The sequence below is a fragment of the Saccostrea cucullata genome, unplaced genomic scaffold, assembly GCF_032062105.1.
Source record: "Saccostrea cucullata isolate Sc308-1 unplaced genomic scaffold, CSIRO_AGI_Scuc_v1 ctg7911, whole genome shotgun sequence".
NCBI classification, from domain to species: Eukaryota; Metazoa; Mollusca; class Bivalvia; order Ostreida; family Ostreidae; genus Saccostrea; species Saccostrea cuccullata.
This window is the reverse complement of record NW_026927319.1, coordinates 1-19282: the sequence shown is the minus strand read 5'-3', so window position 1 is coordinate 19282 and position 19282 is coordinate 1. Positions and strand designations below refer to the sequence as shown.

At 33.7% G+C, this 19282-nt stretch overlaps 2 protein-coding genes and 1 pseudogene across 2 annotated transcripts; 1 reads left to right on the top strand and 2 right to left on the bottom strand.

The window, feature by feature from the left end:
* Positions 1-1143: 1143 nt before the first annotated feature.
* Positions 1144-1620, bottom strand: LOC134274049 (complement C1q-like protein 2). Its single transcript, XM_062756286.1, has one exon. The coding sequence runs from the start codon at positions 1567-1569 to the stop codon at positions 1192-1194; it is 378 nt and encodes a 125-aa protein (XP_062612270.1). The 5' UTR covers positions 1570-1620; the 3' UTR covers positions 1144-1191.
* A 2100-nt stretch (positions 1621-3720) lies between these two features.
* Positions 3721-5496, bottom strand: LOC134274052 (uncharacterized; annotated as a pseudogene).
* A 2167-nt stretch (positions 5497-7663) lies between these two features.
* Positions 7664-18988, top strand: LOC134274053 (DCC-interacting protein 13-alpha-like; the record flags this gene model as incomplete). The annotated part of the gene is made up of 7 exons (XM_062756288.1): positions 7664-7842; positions 12774-12872; positions 13263-13322; positions 14359-14430; positions 14773-14860; positions 15199-15240; positions 18876-18988. Coding segments are annotated over exons 1-7 (525 nt in total), but the record flags the coding sequence as incomplete, so codon positions are not given.
* Positions 18989-19282: the final 294 nt, after the last annotated feature.

Sequence of the window (19282 nt, the reverse complement as noted above, 5' to 3'; positions counted from 1 at the left end):
TAACTTATTAAAGTAAGGGCGACCCAACCCAGCCGGAAAATTATCGTCCATTATATATCTGTATTTCATGGCTGTTTAGGCAAAATTTAAAACCTGCATATTAGCAAAATCAACTGAAACAAAATACGCCAATGGGCATACATCATTTTCTATATAACTATCTACGATATAAGCATTAGGATTGGTACGAGCAAGATGTGGTCAATATAAACGGAAAAGTAAATAAAGTAATTCGAAAGGATAAATTAAGTACATTGTTCTCCTACTAATTTTTTTTTTTTTTAAACCTATTTCGGATTTGAAATTTTTTTTTTTTTTTCAATGACATTAAAAGAACGAAAGGTGTCGATGAAATGAAGGAAATAATTTTTAAAAAAAACAACGAAAAAAATAAATAATAACGCCTCTTCTTTTTCAAAATGCACAGTAATTTCATAAATACGTTTAAAAATTATTAGATATTAATTACTGCAGTAGAAACATATGTTTTTTTTTTAAATTAAATCGAGTCAAATTCAAATGTTTTAAATTCTTTGAAGAAAACTTTGTTCATTTATATCAAATTTCTTTGAGAACAGTTTCCCCTTTTTTGTTCTCTTATGTTCCCATTTGCATTAATGGCATACACTTTGTTATATATTTTTTCTTCGTGCAATTTTAAAGTATTTGATAGTATTTAATAATTATTTCTGTATGTATCTTATACGTACAGCTGACGAATAGATATAATTATTTTTTATACATGTTCTTGCTGTTCCCATTGTATCTATATTGTCGAATTCTTGTTTATCTTTTTGTTTAAAGATATTGTGATATTAATCACTATTTTCATTTTTTCATGGCGCTTGATCCAATCTCTATCTACATGTAATATTTTAGAGGTCCTTATTTGATCTTCTCTTAATCTGTTGTATTTATTTGTATTTTTAAAATTGTATTTTTAGCTTAATCATTGTTCGTTATCTTTAGATTTCTTCTTTAATGATCAGGATTCAATTAAATAAATAAAACAAAAAATGGTAGTTAAATTATTTCTTAAGTTTGCAAAATAAATGTTCCATCATAATTAATATGGTCTTCATCAGATATTAAAAAAAAAAGAAGTTCATCATATTCATCTTTCAATATTTATTTAACTAGATTTTGTAGTTTTTATAGGACTACAATCCTGAATTTATTAAAATTAGGTTTTTAGTTTAATTTCCATCCAGCAAATGATGTATATCCGTACGAGTTGCTAACGAGAGGACCTTTGTTATAATCCATGTTTGTCCTCAGAAAAACATCGTCCTGTTCATTGGCCAGAATAACGATAGTGCTGCCGCCCTGGTCGTCTTCATTACCTTCAGAAATTTGGTAGACCGCCCCTTCCTCTTTTCCATTGACAACTAGATCCACGCTGTGATAAGTACCGCCAGTTATCCTCACAGACCATGTGAAGACATAGAGTCCTGTTTGAGGAACAATGAAGGCACCCGTACTTTGGTGGAATGCGTTACCAACATTGGTTTTGACGACGTCAAAGACCAGCGGGTGGTGTCCACCGATGTTAGTCATTGATGACGACATGTAGGCGTAGAATGCTACTTGTTCGTGGTCATTAGATGATGGAGGCGTTATCCTTCCTGTTGAAGTAAACACAATACATCGTAATTATGCATACTTTTTTTCAAACAAAGTCGAAATATGAATGTTCTTGTAAATGAAAACATATGCATACGTGTACATGTATACCACTTTGTACTAGTTCTTCATCGATAAATCACTATAAGATCCAAATAGGAATATACATAGAATGTACCATTCTTGCAATGCCAGGGAGCCTGTTTCAACACCTTGCCGTTGGTCCCATGGGTCCCAAGGCAACGCATTGACTCAGGACACCTGGCATTGTGAGAGTGACAATACGCATGCACATGAAAGTATATCTAAAATAATTGATTTCATTTGTTCTCATTCTATTAGAAATAGTGCTATATTAAGTTATTCACTTTTCGAATTAGGCTTCCATTGGGTTCGACCTTGTCCTCTTTAGTAGTGATTTTCCGTAGATGTTTTAATTTCTGTTGTATTTTATCAGAGCTATCCATGCCACACCTTTTCTTTGATACCGCCAGCTGATCTTTCACTTCTTTGATTTCATTTCTTTGCGCTTTAATCTTGTCCATATGCTCCTTTGAAGTCTCTTCCAAATCTGTGATTTTTTGGGATTGATATTTCTCAATGTGTTGGAAAGATTTCAGTTCTTTTATTATATACCTAATGTGTATCATCCAATTTTACTGTTGAATTTACGCTATCACGTGACGTCGTGATCCGATTTTCCGGATCACCAACATGTTGTTTTCTGAATCCATATTACCACTCTCTGAAACTGATGACGTAGTGCGCAGAAATATGACGTTATTTTTCTTGCACGTTAAAAAGTCCATTGTTATTATGCTGTGTTTAATGGATTAATATTATCCAATTTATCTCTAAAGGTTTATTTAAATATATTTAGCCAGTTATAAGGGGGTATATAATAAATTTATCATTATAACAGTAACTTGATCCGAAGAGCCGTATCACGTCTCGTTGACAGGCGCGGATCATCAGATCAAACTCGACGCTTCGCGTCTCGTTAGATCTGATGATCCGCGCCTGTCAACTCGACGTGATACGACCCTTCGGATCAAGTTACTGTTATAATAATATATATGTATCACATCTTTAATATTCATTTCAGAACTTAATTGTGTCTCTCCATGAACTATACCGATTAGAAGGATTCCAAAAGTTAGTTGTAATATCTTCATTTTGAAGGATTTTTTATCGATGGTCCTTCGCCTTCCAGTCTTATCTTGACGACTGTACACTATATAGCTAAAGTAGAAAACCGTTCATGTCACACTAGACGCATTTCTTATGATAAAAAAGAGTAATAATCTCAGAGTTCTCTGTATTAGATATTTTGCGCTTTTAGATGAAGAAAAATAACATCCTGATTTGATGTTATAAGTATATTAGCTTCAAACTTTTCATGCAAATTACGAGGGAAATAAGCATGACAAAAGCATAGAAATTGTGTTCACTTCAATGTTAATTTTTTCAATGCAAAGGTAAGCAGTCGAGTTGCAGTGAGTTTGCCATTCTTTCTCTTTATTTTTTTTTTATTTTATAGAGAACGTTACATGTATCATTTTAAAAAAAAATTTTAAAAGTTACATTGATTTAAAATTTTGACTTTTAATGTCAATTTTCAGTTTATGGTCTTGGGACCAAATTATTTATAAATCAATTGATATATTAAATAGTACTACAGAATTTTGTTCGCCCCCTGTGTTCTTTCTTTCATCTAATCTAATTCTGATTTTAGTTTTTTCATTTCAGATTTTTTTTAAAGGTAATGTGATTTTGATTTCTGTTTGGTACTTTCATTTTTCCACCTCTAATCTCTTAGGGGTCCTTGTTAAATGTATCATTTACTTCCAATTTATATTGCTTAACTTGATCATTGTTTTCTTTAGATTTCTGTTTAGTGATTAGGATTAAATACAAGATCTATTTATTTCAAATATTCTAGATCTGATATAAAAGCAATGAAAAAAAAAACAAGTCCATTACATTCATGGTTCAATAATTATTTATTTAACTAGTTTTAGTAAAAATAAAAAAAAAACGCTAAAATTTAGCACCTTTTATAAAACCATGATGGCCCTGAATTTAATTGAATTCTTTTCAGTTTAATTTCCATCCAGCAAATGACGTAAATCCGTGCGGTTTGCTATAGATAGGACCTTTATTAAAATCTATAGCGGTCCTCAGAAAAACATCGTCTTGTTCATTGGCTTGAATAACGACCGTGCAACCACCCTGGTCGTATTCATTACTTGAACTATGTTGATAGACCGCCCCTTTCTCCTCTCCATTGACAACCAATCTCACGCTGTGATAACTCTCACTAGTTACCCTCAGTTTGAGGAACAATGAAGGCACCCGTACTTTGGTGGAATGCGTTACCAACATTGGTTTTGACGACGTCAAAGACCAGCGGGTGGTGTCCACCGATGTTAGTCATTGATGACGACATGTAGGCGTAGAACGCTACTTGTCCATGGTCACTAGAGGAAGGGGATGTTATCCTTCCTGTTGAAGTGAACACAATCTTCTCTAATACATGTATTGTTAAAAGTTAAAACAAAGCCGAAATATGAATGCATTTTAAATAAAAACATCTACATACGTGTATATACCACTGTGTAATAGTACTTCATCGATAAATCATTATTAGTTTCAAATTAGTAATGTAAATAGAATGTACCATTCTTGTAATGTCTTCGCCTGCGTGACGCAGTGGTTAGAGTGTCTGCTCTAGAACTGCAAAGTAAGGAGTTGATCCTCACTTCGCGGGTTCTAATCTCACTGTGGGACGTGGAGACCGGTCCTTCGGATGAGACCGTATAAGCCGAGGTCCCGTGCCCCAGTGGGTGCTGGCACGAAAAAGATCCCTTCCTGTTCAATGTCCCTGACTGCCGAGCATACGTAGGTCAAAATTTGTAGCTCTCCACCACCGCTTGGTGGCGTTTCCATATGAGTGAAAAATTCTCGAGAGAGACGTTGAACAACATACAGTCAATTAATCAATCTTGCAATACCAGTCGTCCGCGTGGCGAGGTGGTAAGAGCGTTTGATTTTGAGTCGCGAAGTAAGGAGTTGAACATTACGTCGCGGGTTCGTCGAATCCCACTGTGGGACGTGGAGACTGGTCCTTCGGATGAGACCGTATACACTGAGGTACCAGGTCGCAGTAGGTGCTGGTACGAAAAAGATCCGAAAAAGATCCCTCCTTGCTCAATGGACTTGAGTACCGAGTATTGGACAAAATTTGCAGCTCTCCACCGGCAAGTGGTGGTGGTGGGTCAATTATGAACGAAAAATTCTCGAGAGGGACGTTAAACAATATACAATCAATCTTGCAATGCCATGAAGCCTGATTCAACACGTTGCCATTGCATAGCCCCATGGGTCCCAAAGCAACGCACTGACTCAGGATTCCTAGCATTGTGAGAGTGACGAATCTGATACATACACACAAAAAGTATACCTGATTGATTTCATTCATTCTAGTAGAAATAATGCCACATTAACCTTTTCGAGTTAGGCTTCCATTGGGTTCGACCTTGTCCGCTTTAGTAGTGATGTTCTGTAGATGGTTTGATTTTTGTTGTATTTTATCAGAGCTGCCCATATCACACCTTTTCTTTGACATCGCCAGCTGACCTTTCACCTCTTTGATTTCACTTCTTTGCGCTTTGATCATGTCCATATGCTCCTTTGAGGTCGCTTCCAAATCGGCGATTTTTTGGGATTGATATTTTACAATGTTTTGTAAAGATTTCAGTTCTTGAATCACATCTTCAATATTCATTTGAGAACTTAATTGTCGCTCTCCATGAACAAAACCGAGTAGAAGGATTCCAAAAATCAGTTGTAATACCTTCATTCTGAATGATTTTTATCGATTATGCCGGATTGTCTCTCGTGTTCTAGTCTTATCTTGACATAGAAACGACTGCACTCTGATCTGCGACACTGTCCGTGTTAAGCTATTTTGTTTCAAATGATAAAACAGAGTGAACAAGTCGGAGTTCGCGGTATTAGGTATTTTGCATTTTCAGATTAAGAAAAATAACTTCCTGATAATTATGATGTTTTAAGTATTTTAGCTTCAAAATTTTAATGCAAATTACAAGGGAAACAAAATACAAGGGAAATAAGTGCACACAGATTGTGTTCACTTCAATGTTAATTTTTTTCAATGCAAAGGTTAGCGGTTAGCAGTCGAGTTGCAGTGAATTTGCCATTTTTATCTTTATTATTTTTTTTAGCGAACGTTATGAATGCCAACTATTATTTTTCTGCAAGAAAACCCATTCTTTTCGTGTACAATCTGATATAACCTGTGGCATAATATGAAAAGGTCTCATTTATAGCTTCCGGTGTCATTTTTTAAGCTTAACATTACCCTAGGTAAGGGCTTTTTCTCAATAATTATGGAAGCATCCTCAGGTAGTGTAGATTCAAATTTGTTCAAATCATGACCCCATGGGGTAGGGCGTGGCCACAATGGCCAACCAAAGTTTTACACAGAAGTATATAGGAAAATTCTTTAAAAATCTTCTTCTCAAGAATAACAAAGCCATAATTAATCATATTTATATGGAAGCATCCTCAGGTAGGGTAGATTCAAGTTTCTTCAAATCATGACCCCCGGGGGTAGGGCGGGTCCACAATGGCCGACCAAAGTTTTACATAGACATATATAGGAAAATTCTTTAAAAATCATCTTCTCAAGAATAGCAAAGCCATGGTTGGTCATGGGACTACTTTATATTTAAACTTTTCAATAATAAACCAATTTCTACTTTTTCCTAGCCACAGTGCTCAGGTGAGCGATGTGGCCCATGGGCCTCTTGTTTAAGCTTAACATTACCCTAGGTAAGGACTTTTTCTCAATAATTTTACGTGTGAAATATGCAAGTTCAAACACTAAGCTTGCAAAAGTTATAGCCAAGATTTCAAACTTTTTGAAAATATGGGTCAAACTATAAGGTCAAGATCAAAGGGTGAAATTCATGGTACCCAGGTGAAGGTCTTGTCATAAGACATGTTCAAAAGTTATGAACAGAGTTATTTTTTTAAAGTCGGTCGAACTCCAAGGTCAAAAGGTCAAAATTGTGGCAATCCAATTGAGGATCAATGTCACAAAAAATGCATCGGAGAAATATGAATGCCTTGGTTTTAACTGTTTAAAAGTTATGTCCTAAGTTAAAGTTTGTTTTTTTTTTATTTCTTAGGTGGGTCAAACTCGAGGGTCAAGGACAAAAGGTCCAAAATATTTATATATCCCCTATTTTTTTCAAAATTTATTACCAATGAAATTATACCGTTTATCAATTTCTTGCGGACTCTAAGGACAATCAAAAGATCAAATATGTTGGTTCATGTACCCAAGGAAAGGTTTTGTCACAAGAAATAAATGAAAACCATTGCTCCTACGAATCAAAAGTCATGTACAAGGTGAAAGTTTTTGCGAACAGCTAGACAAAGGGTCAGAGAGTTTGACGGACAGATCGACGGACAGGACAAAAACTATATAAAAAAGGGAATAAAGTATAATGTTCACCTGTGTGAATTGGCTATGTGGTAAATTTTATTTTGAGAAGTTAAACATATATACTAAAGAGTTTTCTCAGATTCCAAAAAGGCATTTTTCCACTGGAGAGGAACGAGCGACAACTCTGCAAGGGAAATTTGCATTCATTTTGTCATCACCCTAAAAAAACACACGGGACCATTTCATGCAATCAAAGTAGTAACAAATGTGAACAAAAAAAAAATAAGAGGAAAACATGGTAAAGAAAAACAAATATGAAGCGCATATTTTGCATAAATTATGGTGCACAGTCCATTGAACGAATGCGTACACGATGGAAGCCTACTTTTACCCAAATTCCTCTGCGAAGCTGTTTTTATCAATCCTTCATTGTAAGGAAGATTGCAAACACAATTTATTTACAAAAGACTCTTTCTGGAATTTATATCTATATTTTTATTCATTTTGTACAAAAAATAAATTGATTGAAAATCTTGTCGTTGTTATTTTTATCCAATCACAGAGCACGACGTAAAAAGCAGCTGGAGTGCGGACCTGTCCTGATGCATTAATCACTAGCAGACACAAAATATACCAGTGGCAAAGTTAATTGGATGCTGTTGAGTAAATAACATCGACATTCCCTGGCAAACATGGCTATAGAGAAATTGCATCTTGAGGATGCGTTGGAAGATAGTCCACAGGTAAATCACGAATCGTCACCATCGGTAAATGATGTCAAAGTCAAGTGGGAGGGGTAATGTGCAGGGTGCACACAGCAGGGGTTGTATTCGCTAATGACAAATAGATATCGATCTGCGATTTTAATTTATCATTCTTCTAGTCTAATCTGATTGCAAGAAGTTAATGGGTTTCTGCGTCATGATATCTGAGATTTGCCTAACATGAAGCCACAGAAGTTGAAATTGGAGGTGGCAGTAAAATTTCAATATAAAAATTCATGTCGACAGTACAAACTGGTACAAGTATACATAATTACATATAGAAATACATATTTAAAGGGCTTGCTCCATAAACTCGATAATCTGCATACACCAGGGTAGAATTATTTACAACATGCAAACTTTACTGTACTGTGTTGCAAGCATGTGTAATATTGTGTATGCCCATAAAGAAGATTTGACCTGTTTAAAAGGAAAATGCATAAGAAACAGAAAGGGAGAGAAAGTGTAACAAAATCTTTTAGATTAAGACCCAGGGTCACTGAGCTCTAGAAAGGTGCTCTACCAACCGACCTTTTTTGGTCACCTGCAATCCAATCTTTACCACCGCATTAGTGATGGAACGATTGTCGGCGACAATCGATTGTCGGTCGTTAGAAGCTCTTCGATGCTACTAATCGATTATAAAATAAATGTCGCCGACATCGCTAACAAAAAATAAAATTGTCAAACTTTAATTTTATCATCAACTCCAAGTGCAAAGAGCATAAAAGTAGTGATGAATGTTGAAAACATGAAAGGATCCCGTGTCTTGTTGATACTTTTACCGCCATGATTAAGGTAGCTAAACACAGTTTCGTATAAAATCCAGGGGGTTTTTCCCAGAGAGAAGCATGCTGGGTAGGGATTTTCCTGCTATTTATAGGAGTCTAGATGAAAACTGCATCTTTTTTGTTTTCATTTGCATAAAGTAGAGTCTTATCTTAATATTTAAAGAAAAAAATGTGCATTCATTTTTAGAAAAAAAAAATTGTGAGACTTTTTAATAGGGGGAGATAACTCCCAAAACATCCAGTTTTCACATGTGCAGAATTGCATGAGTCAATTAGCAGGTAATGTAGCTCTTTCAAGAGGTGGAAAATGTACCCTAAAAGCACACTAAAAGAAAGCCTTAGGACTTGTTCTGTGAAATGCATACAACTTATTTTGTCTGATTTTTTCTGTTTTTGTTGAGCAGGGGGGTTAAAAATGCAGAGATGCACTGAAAATGGATGCATAAACAACCCAATATCCCCCATTTTTCAGGTGTCAAATACCCCCTAGTAGTAATTGATGAATGAATTATAGTTGGATATTTACAAAATTCACAATTTTATCTTTCCATTGATATGCAGAAGTCTATGTAACAATCCTCCATTTTATTTTTTTATAGGGGTCAGTTCTGCTTGTCCCTCACCAAGTAACGTCCTGATAACGTCATACATAAAACTGTGTTTTGCACCCTAAATATGGGGTTAGACTAATACCAGGAAACGATAATATTGCAAGTAAAGGAAAAACATAATTAGTCTAGTCAATCTTTAAACGTAATTATAATCATAAATACAAGTCTAACATGAGGATAATTACTTTTACAACTTGCAATTTTAACTAATCAAAACTAATTTTAAGAAATAAATACGTACATGTATTAAATGAAAGGTGGGACTAATATCAGTAAAATACCCATTGCATGGACTTTATTAAAAAAAAATAAATTCCCATTCTGTTTCAATAGTCCTATATTGTTTAAAGTAGACAAAATACTATTATCCACTTTTTAAAAAAGAAATTTCAATTAAAATTTTTGAATATTTTATGTAAGTAAATGTTTTTTTATGTAAAAGTCTGACAGAAATCTGAATAAGTTTTAACTTTTCTATATTAATTTTATTGAAGTTCAAAATTTCGATTATAATCGATTATTAATCGATTATGCCCAGCCGATTATTACCGATAATCGATTATGAATTTTTTCCGATTCCCCATCACTACACCGCATTCTCTAATTTTAAATAACCCTGAAGAAATTCATGAAGACATTCAGTCACTGCCTATTGTCATTTGCCCTCTAATAATGTCAGATTATCACATCATTTTCAATTTTGATATTGTAACCATTATGGCCGCAAATGAAGGTACCTATTCAGTTTTAGATTAAACCAGCTCTTCAAACAGCTAGTGACATTTTGTTTGTCTATACTCTAATGTCGCATGATATCGCATGTAAACTGTTTTACCAAAACAAAGTCTGAACAGTCAGAGTGCAAATTTTTTAAAAAGAACATCTACTATTTATCTGCCATATATTCATAATCAAGATGATTATTTTTTCTTCAGTTCAGATTAACTTTTGGGTACTGCAAGAATATGGTTTGCGGTGAAATGAAATTCACAAAGCATTTATATGGGACCACAGATTACTGCGGAAAAAAATTTCTTTGAGTGCAAAATCCTAATTTTCTCTTCGCCCAGCCATTGCTTTAAGAACTTTCAGTTTTTTCCGTTTGCTGCTTTCATTGTTAGAGTTGTCTAATGAAAATTTTGCAGCTAGTACTTTTGGTAATTTGTCAATGTAAACTTGAAAGGACATAAAATCAAATAGGACTATGTAATGAACATGAAATTTTGATACAATACTGTGTACTATATTTTTTAGAGCAAAATGTGATGTACAGTTACAGTAATTGATCCTTTAACAAGTTCATCAAAGAAGTCATAATTACCGGTATTCAATTTTGGAAGAACAAAGTGTTTGATAACCTATTTCATAGTTAAATTAAAGACATGAAGCACGAGCTAGTTTTCTGTAAACTTTGATTTGTACTACAACACAAAAAGCTATTCCTTTGCGTAATACAAGGGGTGATCAAAAAGTTCGCAAACTATCTCTATATCTACAAAACCACAATTCAGATTAGAATGAAATTCGGTACACACATAGCCATACACAAGGTCAATAATTAGCATATGCTGAATAAAGTTTCTCTCCTTGTTTGTGACGTCACAATGTGAAAATGACATCACTATTTAGGTCACTTGTGACGAAAAATGGTTGTCTCAGTCGAACTCGTTCAACAAACGACTGTACAATTTATTGTAATATCTTAGAAATCCCTCTACAGTATCATATAATAATTTGTACACAGTTTATTGAGATAAATGAGTTCCTATAAATTTAATTAATGATTGGATTAATCGTTTTAGTGAAGGAAGGCTGATGGTTAAAAATGATACTTAATGTCATCTTGCCCAGTGAAAGCAAGTTTGAAAAGATATGTATTTTTAATTAAGCAATTTGCTATCAAAGACCTCCAATTAGCACTTTGAAAAATAGTTGAATATTTGAACAATGATATAAGTATTAAATACCTAAGATATCATTTATTTTAGATTTTAAACATATTAGATATGATAAAAAGGATGCACCCATTCTCTATCCACCTTGAATAAAGGTCTCTCCTGAGACAGAAGATTTGTGTTTTAATGGTCGCCATGCTTATTTTTGGAAAGGATGTTATTATCCACCCATTCTGTTGCCGAGATATGACCATTTCTGACAAATTAACTGTTCTTGTCATAAAAATTAACTCACATGGAAAGAAATATAAAACTCGGAAAAATCTTTTAACTTTTGTGACAGAATGCTAGGGAGGGGGTCATGTGACAGCCAATATCACGTGATTCGCGCATGCGCAGAACGGTGGTTGATGTGCATTAAAATCGGGGAGGATTAATTTAAAATATAATCAACATTAAAACCAAATATTGTTTCTTGTATGGAAGTTATTCAGTTAGTTTGCAAACTTTTTCATCACCCCTCGTACTTAGTAAACCGTTGTGATGTATATGTTATTTGGGTTTAACTATACATGTAAATCAGCAATCAGGAAGACAGCCAATGAACAAATTTTTAGGAAGAGCTCATATTCTCACATAATGTGAAAAGAAACACATTAGTGCAATGCATAATAAAGAAATGTGGTGACTAGACCCATGCGCGGATCTAGAGGGGGGGGGGGGTCAGGACCCCCCTGGAATTTACCAGGTTAAAAAATGTCTATACTTAAACAAGAAAAAAGTTATAAAGTGAAAGATTTGAGGCAATAGAAGTCACCACTAACTTGTTTTTTTTTTTTTGCTTGTCAAGAAATTTCTGGGATTGGAATTTTTTTCTTTTTTTTGACCGGGGTGGACCCCCCTGGAAAAAATTTCTGGATCCGCGTCTGTAGACCTATTCTGGCAAGTTATACACTCATATAAGATATGTGTCAATTATTTTTTATGCCCTCCTTCGAAGAAGGGAGGGCATATTGCTTTGCTGCTGTCTGTCGGTCGGTCTTTCGGTCCATTTAGTTTCCGTTCATTTTCTTCACAACCGCTGCACACACTGAAATGAAATTTGGTATACAGATTTATCAGTTGAATATCTAGGGCAAGTTCTGTTCTGGGTATGATCACACCATTTGTGCTAGAGTTATGCCCCTTGAACTTAAAAATATTTGAATTATTTGCAGTTTCTGTTCATTTTCTTTGCAGAGGTTGCACATATTGAAATGAAATTTGGTATACAGATTTATCAGCTGAATATCTAGGAAAAGTCTTGTCTTGGGTATAATCGCACCATTTTTGCCAGAGTTGTGCCCCTTGAACTTAAAAAAGTTTGAATTATTTGCAGTTTCCGTTCATTTTCTTTGCAGAGGTTGCACATCTTGAAATGAAATTTGGTATACAGATTTATCAGCTGAATATCTAGGTCAAGATCTGTTTTGGGTACGATCGCACCATTTTTGATAGAGTTATGCCCCTTGGACTTGGAAAAAAAGTTGGGGGAAGGGGGCATAAGTGTTTTACAAACATCTCTTTTTTCTTAATAATGTTATAATAAATGTATTACCAATATTTTGTTTCAGACTCGTAGTCTGCTATCTGTGTTTGAGAAAGATGCTATGGCCCTAAAGAAATACACAACAGGTCTACACAACTGCTGTCAACGAATCATGAAAGCTCAGGCAAGATTTTAATTTTTTTTCACTCCTTCTACAATCATGTATTAAATTTTAATTGACTGCTGTCATTAGAAAGGAGTCCTTATAAGTTCAAAATTCACAAAATGCTTTTTTTTTTTTTTTTTTTTGTAAATTTTGATAGCCAAACACTTTCTACGTGCAAATATACACATCTTTCAAAAAATCTAATTTTTCACTATTTTATGAGCAATTTAGTAAGGCCCTTCAAAACAACTCTTCACTTTTTTTTATGGGCATTTTAGTAAAGCATTATTAGTAAGGCCCTTCAAAATAATGTTTATGTTACTTTTTAACTTGTACTGTTGTCGTAGTTGTTGCATGGTTCAAATTCAATTTTATGTCTCTTTTTATTAAAAATCAATTTTTTTCTAGAATGAATTGTGTGCAGCCACGCAATCATTATCACAACACCTGAGGGATTTTGAAATACAGGTATCTAGTACCTACAGAGTTTATCAATATTTTCATGATTCCATGCATTTAGAGCTGATTTCAATAGACCTATCGGATTACGCTGTTTGTGACGTGTTAACGCTCTGCTTGTCGAATTGTTTAAATACTACGTCACATTGTCACCACATCAAAGGAAGTGGCCGAGATCACTTCTCTCTAACACTAAAGTCGGTTAGCTGCAACATACACCTTGTTTGTTGGGTTAAAAAGGTGGAGTAGACAATCCCCATCTCCTTTTCTTGAATATTACCAACATAGTTAAATGTCTTTAAAACTTGAATTAATCAATAAAAGCATTTTATGATTTTTTTTCAGTCCATTGCGAATATTTGAATTGGTCGATTATTTCATTCTATCGCAAAATAAATTTATCTTTTTCATATTTGTGTACATGTATAAAAATCAAGCAGTGCATAAGTCATTGATCATTGCATTTATTGGTTACGCGTATCAATCCAAGCCATGCATTCTGAGATTGTTGCAATTTTGTACAAAATACTGCTGAAAAATAGAGCCCCCTCTCTATGCATATATTCGAGAAAAATGGTAAATATCAAGGGAAGGCCGGGGGAAACGCTAAAATTTTATTGATTAAAAATGCATATGATATAAATAATGCTCTTTTCCAACTGTTTAATAAGATTTGTATCGTCTTTCCCCTTTTGTAAACAGTTTAACGTCGGCGATGTGTATTGCAGTTGACCGACTTTAGCGTGGGAGAAAAGCGATCTCGACTACTTCTTTGATGTGGTGACAATGTGACGTAGTATTTTAACCTCTCGACAAGCAGAGCGTTAGCACGTCACAAACAGCGTAATCCGTTAGGTCTATTGAAATCAGCTCTAATGAGAGATGGACTTTATAGTTTCTCACATATAAGTTATTAATAAGTGTCAGACTTAAATTTCATTTTCTGCATCAAACTTCCATGATCATGATGATAATTAGGTTTATGATACCATATCACAAGCACCCTACACATGATATAGCTAGGCTGTATGGTTTTCTATTCCAGAAATTCCCATTAGAATCTGATGACAGTGTATTAAGTTCTACCCTGAAACAATTCTCTAGTTATCTAGATGATGTAAGTAGACAACTTTCAGTGAACTGATCAAATCTTTAAAAAAAAAAATGTTTTTTATAATAAGGAAATGTATTCATATGAACATGACAAATCCAAATACAAAAAATATTTTTGGCAGAGATAAAGTTAATTATTTGAGAACAGATTCAAATAACAAGTGAAACTCTGTAAAGAAGACCATTATTTAAGATAGATAGATGACTTGTTTATATTTTGTAGACATGCTCAAATTCTTTTTATATGTTTTTATTTGCAGAACAGATGTTCTTGGGGTGAAATATATTTCTTTCATAATAAATTTATTGTTTAAAGTCTTGATTGTATTATTTATTTTAATTCCAGGTGAGCTCCATACAACAGGTTCTTTCTGCACAGTTCTCTGAGACAATGATGTACCCTTTGTCTAGATTTTTACAGGCAGATTTAGAAGGTATATCTTTCAAGTTGATATATAAATGTTGTAAAATATTTAGATCATCTGGTTTTTTGTTTCATTTGGTTACATATTTTGAGGTTGAACATAGATGGCTAATTCTCAATCACATTTATTGTAAACCCCCCCCCCTTCTTACTCCCATTAAGGGGATTGCGAGCCAAGAGAGAAATACTTGTAAAATTAGCTAAATTACACTTCCAATTCATTTCATTTTTATCAGTTTTTGTTTGTTAATTTAGGGAAAATATCTTGAAAGAAGAAAACATTTACAGTTCTGCCATCATCATAATAGTCATCACTGTACATCTTTATGACTTTTTTTCTTTTTTCAGAAGTAACAACACTATGTGAGATGTTCCAATTAGCAAGTAATGGTATGTACATATCTTTTATTATATTTTTAGCTCACCTCAGCCAAAGGCTCAACTGAGCTTTTCTGATCACATTTTGTTCGTTGTCTGTCGTTGTCGTCATCGTCGTTGTTGTAAACTTTTCACATTTTCGACTTCTTCTCAAGAACCGCTAGGCCAATTTCAACCAAACTTGCCACAAAGCATCCTTGGGTGAAGGGGATTCAAGTGTGTTCAAATGAAGGGCCACGCCCTCATTCAAGGGGAGATAATTGGGAATTAATGAAAATTTGGTTGTATGTTTTAAAAATCTTTTCCTCAAGAATCACTGTGCCAGGAAATATGAAACTTAAGGGGAAACATCCTCAGGTAGTGTAGATTCAAATTTGTTCAAATCATGACCCTGGGAGTAGGGCAGGGCCACAATGGCTGACCAAAGTTTTACATAGAAATATATAGGAAAATTCTTTAAAAATCTTCTTCTCAAGAATAACAAAGCCATAATTGATCATATTTACTTGGAAGCATCCTCAGATAGTGTAGATTCAAGTTTATTCAAATCTTGCCCCCCAGGGGTAGGGCAGGGCCACAATGGCTGACCAGAGTTTTACATAGAAATATATATGAAAATTTAGTGGTATGTTTTAAAAATCTTCTTCTCAAGAACCACTGTGCCAGGAAAGATGAAACTTATAGATTCAAGTTTGTTCAAATCATAACCCCAGGGGTAGGGCGGAGCCACAATAGCCGACCAAGTTTTACATAGGAATATGTAGGAAAATTCTTTAAAAATCTTCTCAAGAATAACAAAGCCATAATTGATCATATATATCCTCAGGTGGTGTAGATTCAAGTTTGTTCAAATCTTGACCCCCAGGGGTAGGGCTGGGCCACAATGGCCAACCAAAGTTTTACATAGAAATATATAGGAAAATTCTTTAAAAATCTTCTGAAGAATAACAAAGCCATAATTGATCATAGTTACTTGGAAGCATCCTCAGGTAGTGTAGATTCAAGTTTGTACAAATCTTGACCCCCAGGGGGTAGGGCAGGGCCACAATGTCAAGTTTTACATAGCAGGGTCCGACACTCGTCAAAATTTGGTCTCGCCATTTGGGCAACCTTGGAACTGATCACAGGTTGCCCGAATGAATTTTAGGTCGTCCAAATTAAATATCCAATGAAACAAAATTTAATGTGCAGTTGTTTTAAAATTTGTTAAGATAATTAACAGAAGTTGTGGTTTTTGTATTAAAAATTGTAACTTTTGGAATGTCAAGATGTCTACCGGTATTTTATCAAACAAAAATATAAGCAGAGTCAGACATGCTGAATGCTAAAGTTTGTAGTTTAAAACATTCATTTTCACTTACTATGAAGGCCTAAATAATGGGGTCAAATATTCCTGGACTGAATTGACCAGGTGTGAAATTACAGTGGACACCCAAAATGGCTGTCTAGCAGCAGAAAACGATCATCAAATGATCAAAAAGTTGTAGGGGGAAATGCAAGATGTTACAATGATGATTATTACGCTTTATATTTAAGGTGATCGTTGACTAAGTTGACATTTTATATCTCATTGACAAATAAAACTTTATTAAAGACTTTTGGTAAAAATTGCATCAGCTGATTGATCGTACACAGATTTGGCAAGAAGAGAAATCTACTCCGCTGCAATTTGAACATGTTGCATGGGTTGGTTTGGTTACAGGAAACAATGATTTTAATGCCTTATGAAGTTTTTTTAAAAATATTAAACAAAATATATTCAATATTCCCAACTTGTCCCAGGTCGTCATTTGGGCGAGCCAGACTGAAAATCAGGTCTCCGAAATCATTTCTGGATGGAAATGACGAGGTGACGAGCGTGAATGTTGAACCCTGACATAGAAATATATAATAAAATTCTTTAAAAATCATCTTATCAAGAATAGCAAAGCCATGATTGGTCATGGAACTACTTTTTGATTTAAACTATTCAATAATAAACCAATTTCTACTTTTTCCTAGCCACAGTATTCAGGTGAGCGATGTGGTCCATGGGCCTCTTGTTTATTAAAGTTAATAGTACTGATAAAAAGTAAAATTAATGGCATATAGAACAGTACACTGTTTTTCGACTGGTACATTTATGATTTTTCTCCGAAAGAAAAAGTTATTCACAGATTGCTGCATATAAGGAAAGCATTGTTCCTAGTTGTGTAATTCAGTGAGAGCTCCTCACACTCAAAAAAAATATTACTTACTTTTACTCAAATCAAGTAAATGAATTACTTATTTTAAGTAATTTTTAAGTAAAAAAGTTTGTCACCATAGCAATCATAATAAGTAATTTATAATATTTATTAGTAATTTTAAGTAATATAATTTTATAATTATATAAACAGTGACAAGTAAATAATTTACTTAAAATAAGTAAAAAAATGAATTACTTAGTATTTGAAATACAAAGCTACAGAAGTAGCTTTGAGTAGTCATTTACATAATGAAAGTTAACAAATTACAAAACATTTAATTATTTAAATTTTAATATTATTCCTCTGATTGGAGAAATCCTGACATGTTAGTTTGATTGTCATGTCAGAATTGACAAACGTATAATAATGAGGACTTCTCTATAGTCAACTCATTATATGCTACATTGCTGTAAGGATGTTAATATCTAGTTTCGATTGCTTATATTTTCATTAATTATTTATAAAAGCTTATCTAAAACAATTATACTAGGTTACTTTAAACGATGTAAATTGAGATATTTATATCTCTTAACGAATAAGTCATTTAATTGTAACAAAATTTTTTTAGATGCAGAATTGTTTATAAACATTTGATTAATATTTTTTTTATTAAAAAATATTTTCAAGGGCGATAATGGAAATCTAAGTAAATTATTTTACTTAAAACTACTTAAATTAATTTTCTGAATGAATTCTAATATACTTTAAGTAATTAATTTACTTACAATAAGGAATTTTAAGTAATTCGTAAATTACTTAGTAATCCTTAGTAATACTCAATCATAGTCAGTAATTAACAATTATGTTAAGTAAACATATTACTTAAAATAAGTAAAAAAAAATTACTAAGCAATTTTTTATTTTCAGTGCAAGGAAGATACTGTTGTTATCAAAATCTGAAACGTCATTTTAGTACTCATCCTTCTTCCTGACTAAGAATGTTTTTCTGATGTTCAGCCATATCGGGTGTCCACTGTAATATTACACCTGGTTAATTCAGTCCAGGGATATTTGACCCTCATTAATGTCAGTATGTGAGATTGTACATTGATACAAATAATAAGCCAAAAAAACCTCAACCTACCAACCCTTGATTCTGTCTCTGCTCATAGGATTTGCTGCTTGTTTCCTTTGTTTGTTAGAATACTGAAGACATCTTTTGACATTCCAAAAATGTCTGGCGTACATTTTAAAATACCTAAAACACAAACTCTGTTATCTTAACAAATTGTAAACAATTTCACATAAATTTTTGTTTCATTTGATATTTTATTTTGCTGACCTGAATTTCATTCGGGCAACCTGGGCACATGATCAGTACTAATGTTGCCCAAATGGCGAGACCAAATTTTGACGAGTGTCGGACCCTGTAGTAGGTATATGTTGATTGAATTCTGTTGTTTTCCCTGTTTTTTGTAGAACATGACAGTGCCATGAGCCGGTACATGAGATTACCTAAAAAGAAGGACAGTGAGAGACACAGACAAGAATGCGGAGAAGAACTCTACCTCATGAGGAAGAAATTTCATCAGGTTAATAAGTGTACTGTGTGAACTTAGAGATGTATAGGAATGATAGGCCAAGTCCTTGATTTCTTTCCTGGTTTATTTGGAGTAAACAGTCAAGTACTCATTAGCATTACAGGAATATCTTATCAACTATATACTTATACATTCAGTGTTCCAGGAAGCATTAATTAATTGTGTACAGTAAAACACAGTTAACATACATGGTACATGTAGGATGAAGTCTTATTGTTCACTACTTATGAAATTGTGTATTACATGGAATTGAAAGTTTTTTTTGTTTAAGACTATATGATCCAG